The 12,525-nt window shown below is 58.9% G+C and overlaps 1 protein-coding gene across 8 annotated transcripts in view; it reads left to right on the top strand.

The window, feature by feature from the left end:
* The window catches only part of COL11A2 (collagen type XI alpha 2 chain), an 82,541-nt gene that overhangs the window by 38,738 nt on the left and 31,278 nt on the right, over positions 1-12,525 (top strand). For all 8 annotated transcript variants that reach the window (XM_054047079.1, XM_054047075.1, XM_054047078.1 and 5 more), the window contains 14 exons: positions 4,065-4,118; positions 4,331-4,375; positions 7,350-7,403; positions 7,496-7,540; positions 7,901-7,954; positions 8,153-8,197; positions 8,319-8,372; positions 9,309-9,353; positions 9,660-9,713; positions 10,131-10,175; positions 11,408-11,461; positions 11,547-11,654; positions 11,937-11,990; positions 12,080-12,133. In XM_054047079.1, coding sequence (XP_053903054.1) covers positions 4,065-4,118; positions 4,331-4,375; positions 7,350-7,403; positions 7,496-7,540; positions 7,901-7,954; positions 8,153-8,197; positions 8,319-8,372; positions 9,309-9,353; positions 9,660-9,713; positions 10,131-10,175; positions 11,408-11,461; positions 11,547-11,654; positions 11,937-11,990; positions 12,080-12,133 — 765 coding nt within the window. The remainder of the gene's footprint in view (positions 1-4,064; positions 4,119-4,330; positions 4,376-7,349; positions 7,404-7,495; positions 7,541-7,900; positions 7,955-8,152; positions 8,198-8,318; positions 8,373-9,308; positions 9,354-9,659; positions 9,714-10,130; positions 10,176-11,407; positions 11,462-11,546; positions 11,655-11,936; positions 11,991-12,079; positions 12,134-12,525) is intronic.

Below are 12,525 nucleotides of genomic sequence, written 5' to 3'. Positions count from 1 at the left end.
TTTTAGCTCTTTCTCCCATTCCAGCCAATTCCGCTCCCCGGATGCCGAACGCCGCCGGGAGGATCCTCTGCTGGCCGGTGGGCTTCGCCGGGGGGACCCCCTGCTGGCCGGGGGGCTCACGGCGCCTTCGGTATTTGCTGGGCTCCTCCCCACCCTTCCCCTAGGCATAGGAGGGAGGGGTCTTGGGAAGCCCTCAGCGGCCGGCTGACCACTCCCAGCTGGGACAGACACTGGTGCCTGCGCTGCATTTGCCAGGCTGCTTCCCTGAGACACAGGGATCAGTTCATTCGCGCGATCTTCCGCCTCCAGCTGGGCAATGAGCTGTTCTTTGGTGAGCCTCCCAATGCGCAGCCGCCTCTGCTTGCACAGCTCCACCAGGTCGCTCTTAAGCCGCTTGGCATACATCTTCCTGCTGGCCACTCACCGGCCTGTGTGCTCACAGCTCCCCACAGTTCCCAGGGGGCCCCCTAGTGTGCCAGCCCTTCTCGAGGTCACCACCTCTCTGCCAGGGTCGAGCTGCAGACTCCTCCGCCCCTGGGACCACTCGCTGCGATCCCCCCGGGGGACCCTGTTACTGCAAAAGTCCTTCTCGCTGGTCACACACTCCCAGGGGTAATAACCGTCTCTCTCTCACTCTTCAGCACGCCTGGTCCCCGTCAATCCCCCTTCGTTTTACTGCTCCCCAGTCACTTACTGCAGGAAGCGCCGTCCACGGGGTGCAGTAGATCCCGCCGCTGCCACCAGTTGTCACGGAGTATTGGGGGACTCAGGGCCCTACACCCCCGGCTTCCTGCGATTCACCATGACTCTCAGCCAGCCAGTAAAGCAGAAGGTTTATTTGGATGACAGGAATACAGTCCAAGACAGGTCTTGCAGGCACAGACAACTGGGACCCCCTCAGTTTGGTCCATCTTGGGGTCCCAGCCCCCCTTGGGAGGTCAGAGCCATCTCTGCCCCCCAGCCATCTCTCCAGCCTCCTTCCCACACTCTGCCTTCAGCGACCCCTCCCACAGCCTTTGTTCAGTTTCCCGGGCTAAGGAGTCACCTGGCCTTCAACCCCTCCCTGGGTTCTCGTGTTACACACTTAGGTATGCGCCCTCGGGCTGTCTCCCATCTCCTAATGCAGACTATTCAGCCACACTTCCCTGTCAGCATTCACAGACCACAGTGAGAACAGGCCCAGTTCGTCACACACCCTTCTCGAGCCCTGTTTTGGGTATGGGCATCCGCAATCTCTGCTGCCCGTAGGACTGACTCAGGGTCCCTGTCACACACAGCTGCTCTTACATTGTCAGGCACAATGTCTAAGAACTGTTCCAAAGTTATTAAATCCAGCAGTTTTTCAAAACTCCCATGCGCCTTGGCTCCCACAACCCACCTTTTAACAAAACCCATCAGCTTATGAGCACATTCTACAAAAGTACAATCCTTAGACATTTTAAACTCTCTAAACTTAACTCTGTAAGATTCAGGAGTAATCTTGAACCGCCTTAACACAGAATCCTTAAACCGCCCATAATCTAAGGCTTCTTGTCCCCCCAAGTCATTGAATACCTCCCTGGCTTTTCCAGTCAGTCTGGTCAGCAGGACAGGCATTCGCTGACCCTCAGGGATCTCGTACAGATTGCAGAGGCGTTCAAAGGTAGACAAAAACTCCTCTATATCCTCAGTATCGTTGTAAATGGGACACATCCTTTCCCAGTTTTTCTCATGGTGGGGGGGAAGTGGAGTACCAGGTGGGGATGACTTTCTCCGCTCTTCCATTACTTGGAGCTGAAGTCTGGCCGTCTCCTGTTCCATCTTGTGAGTCTCCTGCTCCATCCTGTGAGTCTCCTGCTCAGCAGCGAGCAGCTCTAGACGCCCCTTACGAGCTCTCTCTTCTAACTCTGCTATTTTTTGCTTCTCCAGCAATCGAAGATCTGCTAGCTTCTGTTCATGCTCAAATTGCAGTTTACTTGTCACCCTTTGCATCCTAATTTTTTCTGCATCTTCTGCAGCCTCAGGTAAGGGCTGTGCTCTTGCCCCCTGATCACTGGCTATTAACAGATTTCTCAGTTCTTCCTTTGTAGTTTTCTTTCTAAAGCTTATCCTCTTTTCTGAACACAAATTTTCCAGGGCTTTTTTGCCAAGTCCCTCATATGCTCTTTGCTCAGCCATTGCAGCAGCTCTTTAACCAACAAAACTCTCAATCCCAAAATTCAAATTTGGATAGCGTGGGGTTCTGACCCAAAGCTTAATTGACCTGGTTCTGTGGATCCAAGCACGACTACGCCACTGTGACAATGCGGTTCTGGCAGAACCCAACTGAGAGTGCCAACTCAGGACAAATTGCTTAAACAGGGCAGTTGCAGCCCACTGGCTAACCGCAAGTCTCTCAAGCAATCTCCTTAGACACTCCAGTTTCCCAGTATAACCACCAGTGCCACTCATACGGGGACAAATGGTTATGAAAACCAGTACCCAAGTAACAGAAAAAGGTTCTCCTGATCCCAAAGGACCAAGCCCCAGACCCAGGTCAATATACAATTCAGATCTTACCCATAAATCACGCTGTTGCCAATCCTTTAGAATCTAAAATCTAAAGGTTTATTTATAAAAGGAAAAAGATAGAGATGAGAGTTAGAATTGGTTAAATGGAATCAATTACATACAGTAATGGCACAGTTCTTGGTTCAGGCTTGCAGCAGCGATGGAATAAACTGCAGGGTCAAATCAAATCTCTGGAATACATCCCCCGCTGGGATGGGTCCTCAGTCCTCTGTTCAAAGCTTCAGTTTGTAGCAAAGTTCCTCCAGAGGTAAGAAGCAGGATTGAAGACCAGATGGAGATGAGGCATCAGCCTTATATAGTCTTTCCCAGGTGTAAGAACACCTCTTTGTTCTTACTGTGGAAAATTACAGCAAGATGGAGTCTGGAGTCACATGGGCCAGTCCCTGCATACTTTGCTGAGTTACAAGGCGTATCTGCCTTCTCTCAATGGGTCCATTGTATAGCTGATGGTCCTTAATGGGCCATCAAGCAGGCTAGGCAGAGCTCATCTCAGCTTGTCTGGGATGTCACCCAGAAGCATAGCATAAGTTTGCCATACAGACAGTATAGAGCCAATATTCATAACTTCAACTACAACACTGATACACACATATAGACAGCATAATCATAACCAGTAAACCATAACCTTGTCCTAGACACCCCATTTGACCCCCTTTATACCAGATTTGGGTGCCACTACAGGACCTTGGTTACAACAATGATCTATACGGTCCCAGTTTATGTCAGTAACGTCACATGTGCGCTACACAATTGTGCACCCCCCTCTGAGCATTGATACACACACAACTGTACATCACATAGCCAGAGCCGCTGCCCCCCCTTCGCAGTCACACGCCGCCTACCAGCACACACAAGCGTATCTACACACACAGATATACACAGTCTAGTTCCAGCAGGGCTTGTTTCGGGGTAGACCGACGTCCGGAGCGACACAGGGGCAGCCGAGTCCTTCTGGCCTCAGAATCTACTCACATTCTTACGCACCCTGCGCAACGCACACAGCCACGCGGAACACTACACATGCACAACCACGCACATCCCCACAGCCGTGTCATCACAAACACAGCGCACCGCGCAGTACATACACATTCTCCCACTTGTGCAGCCAGGTGTGTGCAATCACAAAGTCACATAGACACAACCACGCACACGCTAACGTTCTCCTAACTATCTGTGCACACACTCAGATACGCAACAATACACACAAAGCCACTGCATTCACACACAGCCCCACACACGTGCAGTAACACAAACATAGTACACACAGCACACCTGCAATTGTGCACATGCACACAACAACACAGCTGCACACAGTTCACAGCAGAACACATACACATCCGGCACATTTGCGATGCACCCCCCACCCTGCAATTACATACTCAGTCACACTCACCCCCACGGCACATGCAGCCGTGCCCCCATCACACACACAGTCACCCCAAAGGCCCTGCGCATCCCACGTACACAACCCCCATGGCTCCCCACCCAGCTGATCCAAGGCTTTGTCCCCGCAGGGTGAGACGGGTTCCCAGGGCATCCCAGGCCCCCCTGGTGAGGACGGGCAGCGGGTGAGTAACTGCTCACTGGAGGGTCTGCGGGGTGGGAGGGAGACTGAGGGGAGCTGGGGTGGCTCCCCGGGGAGGGAGATGTGGGAGAGCTGAGGGGGCTGGAGGTGGGGGGAGCAGAGGGAGCTGGAAACGGGGAGCAGGGATGGCCGGGGGGAGCTGAGCTCGCTCCCCCTCCCCGTTCTCTGCCTCACCCCCTTTTTCTCTTCCCCCAGGGAGACGATGGAGAGGTCGGCCCCAGAGGGCTCCCTGGAGAACCGGTACGTCCCCTCCCTGCCAGTCTGCCAGTGTGAGAGGGGGCAGCTCCCCAGGGTGGTGCAGAGGGATAATCGGGGCCCCATTTACCCTGCTCCCCCCCTGGGATTTACTCCCCCTCCACTCCATGGAATTGGGCCCCACAATCCTCACTTTTCTGGCCCTGCCTGAGTCTGCAGAGGGCCTGAAACCACTGCTCTGAGGGCAGGCAACTGCCCCAGCTGAGCCTTGATTCTCACCCCCTTGGCGCTCAGCTCTGTTGTTAACCCAGGGGTGGGCAAACTTTCTGGCCCGAGGGCCACATCTGGGTATGGAAATTGTATGGCGGGCCACGAATGCTCATGAAATTGGGGCTTGAGGTGTGGGAGGGGGTGAGGGCTCCGGCTGGGGGTGTGGGCTCTGGGGTGGAGCCAGAAATGAGGAGTTCAGGGTGCGGGCTCTGGGCTGGGGCAGGGGGTTGGAGTGCAGGAGGGGGTGAGGGCTCTGGTTGGGGGTGCAGACTCTGGGGTGGGGCTGGGGATGAGGGGTTTGGGGTGCAGGAGGGGGCTCCAGGCTGGGACCGAGGGGTTCGGAGGGCAGGAGGGGGATCAGGGCTGGGGCGCAGTGGGAGGCTCAGAGATGCAGGCTCCGGGTGGCACTTACCTCAAGCAGCTCCCAGAAGCAGCGGCATGTCTCCCCTCCAGCTCCTACGTGGAGGTGCGGCACCGGCCATGCGGCTCTGCGTGCTGCCCCGTCCGCAGGTGCCGCCCCCACAACTCCCATTGGCTGCGGTTCCCGGCCAATGGGAGCTGCAGAGCTGATGTTTGGGGCAGGGGCAGTATGAGGAACCCCCTGGCTGCCCCTACATGTAGGAGCTGGAGGGGGGCCTTGCCGCTGCGTCCAGGAGCCACGCAGAGCCATGGCACACACGGAGTGGGGCAAGCCTCCGACCCCGCTCCCCAACGGGAGACTGAGGACTGGATTAAAAGGTCTGATGGATCGGACGTGGCCCGCGGGTCATATTTTGCCCACCCCTGTGTTAACCCCTCTCCACAAAATCACCATTAACCATTGAACCTACTTATGGCAAAATCAAAGCCCAACGTTAACTGCTTCACCCCCCTCACTTCAGCAGAAACAAGCCAGTTAATGGGTTACCCCCAAACCTCCATCTGCTCCCAGCTGTGTCCAAACTGCCCCCTCTTCTGTGCCCCCGGCACCCCTGGTATTGCCAGGACTGGACTCCTTGGTGCCCCAGGAGCTGGCAGTGTGGAGGGGACGAATTTGAAATTGGCAGGATTTAGCCAAGGGTTGGCACGGCGTGGAAGGGATCCACATTGGGGCCCTAGACTCCATTTGAAAATCCCAGCCTGGGTCCCTGAAGACGCCGTTAGGGGTAGGCCAAAAACTGGGGGTGCTAGTGCCCTGCTGCTGGGGAGACGTGGGATGGGAATGCAGCCAGCTCTGGACAGGGGAGCGCCGACTAGTGCAGGGAAAACTCTGACATATCGGTTTGGGAAATGGGTCCCAGGCAGGGGATTGGGGCTGGCACTATGATTGGGCTAGGTGTTGGGATTGGGGCTGCCATTAGCGTTAGGGTTCCATCGGCTTTGGAATTGGTGCTAGGGTTGGGGTTAGGGTTGGCATTAGGCTTAGTGCGGGAGCTGACATTGGGGTGGGGTGGAGTTGGCGTTGGGATTGCAGTTGGTATTAGGGTTGGTTGGGACTGGAGTTGGTGTTAGAGTTGGTGTTGACGTTGGAGTTGGTGTTAGGGATAGTGTTGGTGATAGGGTTGGCACTGGGATTGGTGGTAGGATTGTTGTTGGTGTTAGAGTTGGGATTGGAGCTGGAGTTGGGATTAGGGCTGATGCTGGGATTGGAATAGGAGTTGGTGTTAGGGCGGGCGTTGGGGTTCGGAGTTGACAGAGTAGGCTTTGGCATTGGTGTTAGGATTGTGGTTGGAGTTAGGGTTGGGGTGGGTGTTGGAGTTGGTATTAGGGTTGGAGTTGGGATTGGAGTAGGCATTGGCGTTAGGGTTGGCATTGGGGTTCAGAGTTGGCGTCGGAGTTGGCATTAGGATTGTGGTTGTTGTTAGGGTTGGGGTGGACGTTGGAGTTGGTATTAGGGTTGGTGTTGGGATTGGAGTAGGCATTGGTGTTAGGGCAGGTGTTGGGGTTTGGTTGGGTTTGTTTTCTCTTTTCTCCTGTCCCTTCCCCGCTCTGTTACATTTACAGATTTGACATTGTTGGGAAAAGCTACAGCCGGGGGTTGGGGGAGGATGAGAACCCCCCAAAATCCTTTCTCCTGGCGCATTTGGTAGTAAAACCCAGGACAAAATGCAAGCCCGAGCGGAGTGAACGTTCCCACGTGGTGCCTGATTCCCCGTTGCCCGGAACTCTTCCCCGAGAGCAGTTCTCTTTTGGACGAGCCCCCGGAAGCTGTTTGGGGGTTAGCCTGGTGCTACCCACGGGGTGGACGGATGAGCCGTCCGGGGCCAGGCCTTGGGGACAGAGCGACACCAGCTGGGGATCTGGCCTGTGGGGTCCCCCTTTGCCTGCCCCTGGCAGACTCCACAAGGGCCCAGCGTCTCCTAATACGGGTGCCAGCGGAGTCTCATTGTACTGAAACTGAGGGGTCTTAGCACCATGTCCCAGGATGCTCTGGGGTTTCACCCCAGCACTTGGCCCAGGGTCTGGGATCGGAGAGGGGCAGGGTCTGCACCATGGAGCAGTGTCCTCATGGGGTCCTCAGCTCCAGGGCTTGTGTGTTTCTTGCTCAGTGTGGTGCCGGGAGCGCTGGCTGGTGTAAGGTGTGTGTGTGTGTGTGTGCACATCTGTCTGTGTCTGTGTGCGTGCGCACACCTGTGCTGCTGTTTGCTGGGTGGAGGGGGAGGGTAGTGTGAGGGGCAATTTCTGGCTCCCCCCACAGCCCCATTGGGGGAACCCAGGCCCAGCTTTGTCCCCACAGCCTCACTAACTCTGGTCTCTCCCCTCCCTGCAGGGACCCAGAGGTTTGCTTGGACCCAAAGGCCCACCGGGGATCCCTGGGCCTCTGGTAAGTGCCACGCACGGCATCCCAATTCCCCCTGCCCCCGTAACCCCCACCACACTAACCTCCACCTGTCCATCTGTCTGTCTCCTCCGCAGGGCGTGCGTGGCATAGATGGTCCCATCGGGCCCAAAGGGAACCTGGTGAGTCGGCACGGCTGTCTGTCTGTCTGTCTGCGCTGCCTGGTCCTGCTATGGACTGGGTTGGAAATGCCTTAGGGGCGCCCAGCCGGGGACTCCGGTGCTGCGAGCTTCCCCTACAGCAGTGCCCTAAATCAGGGACTCTGGTGCTGCGAGCTTCCCAGCCGGGGACTCTGGTGCTGCGAGCTTCTCCTACAGCAGTGCCCTAAATGGGGTTTCCGGTGCTGCGAGCTTCCCCTACAGCAGTGCCCCCATCCAGTGATCCCAGTGTTGTGAACTTCCCCTGAAGCAGTGCCCTCTCTCCCTTCTGTATAACACGTGGGTGGCTCTGGTTCTAACTCCAGTTGTGTCTGATTGTTACAGGGGCCGCAAGGCGAGCCAGGCCCCCCAGGTCAGCAGGGAACTCCAGGCACCCAGGTAAGGAAAACCCTCTCCCTGAAACAGCCCAGCTCTGGGGGCGGGGGGGCTGGGAGCCAGGACTCCTGGATTCCGTTCCTGCTCTGGGAGGGGAGTGGGGTCTAGTGGTTAGAGCAGGGGTGCTGGGAGCCAGGACTCCTGGGTTCTATCTCTGGGTGGGGAGTGGGGGCTGGATCTGACCATGTGTCTCTCTTTCAGGGATTGCCTGGCCCACAAGGTGCTATGGGGCCCCCTGGAGAGAAGGTGAGTGCCCCGAACCTACCCTGCCCCCCCCAGTGTTGTGCAGTCCCCACACGGGCCAGGGTCACACAACGGGGGTCTCTGCTCTGCCTGCTCTGATCTCTGCTTTTCTCTCTCTCTGCAGGGTCCCAGAGGCAAACCTGGCCTCCCCGGCATGCCGGGGTCCGACGGGCCTCCCGTGAGTAACCTGCTCACCCCAGCTCCTCCCCTCCTTTCTTCCACCCTCTCCTCCCAGCACCCTGGCCCCCAGACTCCCCCAGCCCCCGGAATGGCAATACGACGGCCATATTTCACAGGAAGTGAGCCCATACTGTTGGCCTCCTGCACGGCATGGCTCCCTCCTGCCCCTGGGGCGAGAGCCCGGCAGCCATGTTTAACAGGAAGTGGGCCAGTGCCATTTCCTCTTGACTCCTTGCCTGACCTTGGCATGGGTGCAAGGGTGGGACAGCCATGCTTAACAGGAAGTGAGCTAGCACATTTCCTGTAGGGGCCCCATCATCACAGGGATGCTCTCGAGCAGTGTCCTCCCCCTCCCCCGGCTATGGGGCAATGACTGGTGGCCATGTTTAACAGGAAGTGAGCTGGCATGACTTCCTGTTGGCCCCCCACTTGCACCCCTGCTCATGGGGTGAGGTCCTGGTGGCCATGTTTAACAGGAAGTGAGCCAGTACCACTTCCTGTTGACGTTGGTTTCCCTTCAGCCTGGCTTGGTTGGTTGACCCCATTAAATGCCAGCAGGTGGGATTGGCCCCAGAGCCTCTGGCCTCAGCTCTGGCCTGGTCCCCAAAGGCAGCTACCCCCACTCACGCCAACCCCGGCCTGCACCCCCTGGCGCAACCAAGCTCCACTGACCATTCACCCCTAGCTGGGCCAGGTGTCCCCAACGCTTGGTTAAAGGAGTTCAGGTCAAAGAGCAGCCCTGCCACCCAGAGCTGGGCTATTCCTGCCCCACAGGCAGGGGGCACTGCCCTTGCCACAGGAGCGGGGGGGGGGGATGTTGGGGTGGCTCCCCAGGCAGGGGGATGGAGCAACGCCCAGGGGTTAAGTGCTGTGGTGCTGGTGTTAATGGTTCATCCCTCTCTGTCTTCTCCCTTTCCCATTCCCTCCCTCTCAGGGGCATCCGGGGAAGGAAGGTCCGTCGGGAACCAAAGGTAACCAGGTAAGGGGATAACGTCCACTCCTACCGCTTCCCGTCGTCCCCCAGACCCCAATATCCCCTCGCCTCTCAGGCACCGGGGTCAAGCCCCCCTCCCCCCAGTCCTAGCGCTTTCAGACCTTGGCGGCCAAGTCACAGCCCCCCAGGTGCTGGGGTGAGGTACTAAGACCCTGTCCCCCAACGTGCTGGGGTCAGAGCCCCCGGGTCAGTGGGGTGATGTCTCCCATCCGTGATTCTAACCCCTCCTCATAGGGAGCAGGGACACCAGCGACTCTCCCCTGTGATTGGTCTAATCTCTCTCTATTGCAGGGTCCGTCCGGTCCCCAAGGTCTGATTGGCTACCCAGGCCCACGTGGTGTGAAGGTAAGCGGCTGATTGGTCCCAGGACTTGGCGTGATTCTTTGGGACTGGATATTACCCACAATTCTTAGTAAGGATGGGTGAAGGTCCAGAAGCCAGGAGGTCCCTGCCCCACAAGGGGAGAAGAGGATTCTGGCTAGAGTGGAAAACAAGACAAGAGGATTGTAGCCAATGGGAGCCACGACTCCTGGGTTCTCTCCCCGGCTCTGGAAGGGGAGTGGGGGCTAGTGGGTTAGAGTGGGGGGCTGGGAGCCAGGACTCCTGGGTTCTATCCCCGGCTCTGGGTGGGGAGTGGGGGCTAGTGGATTAGAGTGGGGGGTGGTGGGAGCTGGGAGCCAGGACTCCTGGGTTCTCTGCCTAGATCTGTGGGTGGTCTCTGCAGTGCAGCTTACCCTGTTGAACTCTCCCTGTCTCTCCCAGGGCGTGGATGGAATTCGGGGGCTGAAGGGTCACAAGGGTGAGAAGGTGAGTTCTGCTTCCCTGACCCTCAACCGCAGGTCAGACATGATGCTGGCAGCACCGCACAGCGCCCCCTAGTGCCCGTCTGGGGAACTGGTGCATGGCAAGCCCTAGTGCCATGCTGGGGGAATGGCGCACAGCGCCCCCCAGTGCCAGGTTGGGGAATGGCGCACAGCGCCCCCTAGTGCCAGGTTGGGGGAATTGCGCACAGCGCCCCCTAGTGCCAGGCTGGAGGAATGGCACACAGAGCCCCCTAGTGCCAGGCTGGAGGAATAGTGCACTGCACACCCTAGTGCCATGCTGGGGGAATGACGCACAGCGCCCCCTAGTGCCAGGTTGGGGGAATGGCGCACAGCGCCCCCTAGTGCCTGGCTGGGGGAATAGTGCACTGCACACCCTAGTGCCATGCTGGGGGAATGACGCACAGCGCCCCACTTGGTGCCATGCAAGGGAAATGGTGCACATGCCCCTTAGTGCCAGGCTGGGGGAATAGTGCACAGCGCCCCCTAGTGTCAGGCTGGGGCAATAGTGCACAGCACCCCCTAGTGCGAGGCTGGGGGAATAGTGCACGGTGCCCCCTAGCTGTGGACCCCTGACCAGGGGTCAGGAAGGGATCCCCACCCCCATCCCAGTGTATTCTGAGTTTTTTGTTTTAACTCTCCTCCCCCTGCAGTGTCAGGGACGCCCCCGGCTAGAGATGGGACCTGGAGGGGGGCTGGGCGCTGAGGGGGCACCCAGCATTATCTCACCCACGGGCGTGGCTGGCTGGTCCTTGTGCCCATGCGCAGGGTGTAGCTGATTGCCGTGAGTGGGGTCGGGGGGAATTCCCCCCCCTCAGACTGGCAGTGACTTGGGGGTTCTCACCTTCCCCTGCAGCCTGGGGGCGGGTCACTGGCCAGGATTATCTGGGGGGGGGTGACTCTCACTTAACCCTTTCCCTGCCATTGCAGAGCCTCGGGCTCTGGTGCCCCTCGGCCCCCCCGTTCTCAACCTGTGGCAGGTAACAGCCCTGTCTCCTGGGGGCTGTGGCACTTCGGTCTCATTGCGGGGGCTGGGTTAGTGAGCGGGGGTGGGGGGGGCGGGGGGCTGGGTTAGTGAGCGGGGGCGGGGGGGGCTGGGTTAGTATGTGGGGGTGGGGGCCTGTGACATACAGGAGGTCGAACCGGCTGAGCTGCTGGTTCCTTCTGGCCTTTCCTCTCTGTCTGTCTGTCTGTCTGTCTGTCTGTCTGTCTCTGCAGGGTGAGGACGGATTCCCCGGGTTCAAGGGCGACTTCGGGGTGAAAGGAGACAGAGTAAGTTTGTGCCCGGAGCCCCTCGCTGCCCGCCTGCTCCTGGCGATGCCAGTCTCACCCACCCCTGTTCTCTCTGCCCCCGCAGGGCGAGGTGGGCGTCCCAGGATCCAGAGGAGAGGATGGACCGGAAGGTCCCAAAGGCCGGACCGGACCCTCGGGCGACCCGGGTCCCCTCGGACTGGTGGGAGAGAAGGTGAGGAGCCGGGGCAGCGTGGGGCAGGACTGGGCAGTGCTGAGCATGAGGGCGTGGGCCCCTGCCCATGTGCCTGTTCCCTGCCCCCCTGAACAGCCAGCCCCCCACCCTGGGGCCGGATGGGAGCCGGCACCCACTAGAGGGGAAAGGCCCCGTGCCCCATTCCCTGCCCCCGTGAACAGCCAGCCCCCGACCCTGGGGCTGGATCAGAGCCGGCGCCCACTAAAGGGGAAAGGCCCCGTGCCCCATCCCCCTAGTCCCATCTCTCTCTCTCTCTCGCAGGGGAAGCTGGGCGTACCAGGTCTTCCCGGATACCCAGGACGGCAAGGCCCGAAGGTGAGCACTGTGGACGGTGGGTCTATCCCCTCTGCCCCCCCTCTGCCCCCCATCACCCCCCTTAACCTGCATCTCTTCTCTCTCCACAGGGATCTCAGGGCTTCCCCGGATTCCCTGGCACCAATGGTGAGAAGGGTGCTCGGGTGAGTAACCCTCCATCACCCCCCCGGCATGGCTCCCCCCACCCCCAGCACGGCTCCCCCCACTTCCCCCCGGTGGAGTGGGGTCCATGTTTCCCTCCGCAGGAGGCATCCCCATGTGGGAAACTGTTGGAGGGACCTGGGGGAGGGGGCTGCAGGTCCTGCTGGGGGGGGGGCTGACACCCCCCGCAGGGATGGATTGGAACTGGGACTTACTGGTGGGGCTGGGTGAAGAGTGAGAGGCTGTTGGGGTGTGGGGGAGGGTCTTCCGGGGACAGGCTGGATGGGGGATGGTTCTAGGTGGGGGTGTCTGCAAAGCCCTGGGTGGGGTGGGGTCCCCATAGGGGTTGGAGTTGGGGGTCCCTGTAGAGCTGCGAATAGGGTGTCCTTGGGGG

This window comes from Malaclemys terrapin, chromosome 13 (genome assembly GCF_027887155.1).
Source record: "Malaclemys terrapin pileata isolate rMalTer1 chromosome 13, rMalTer1.hap1, whole genome shotgun sequence".
Taxonomy (NCBI): domain Eukaryota; kingdom Metazoa; phylum Chordata; order Testudines; family Emydidae; genus Malaclemys; species Malaclemys terrapin.
The sequence above is the reverse complement of the archived record's forward strand: the minus strand, read 5'-3'. Positions and strand labels throughout refer to the sequence as shown.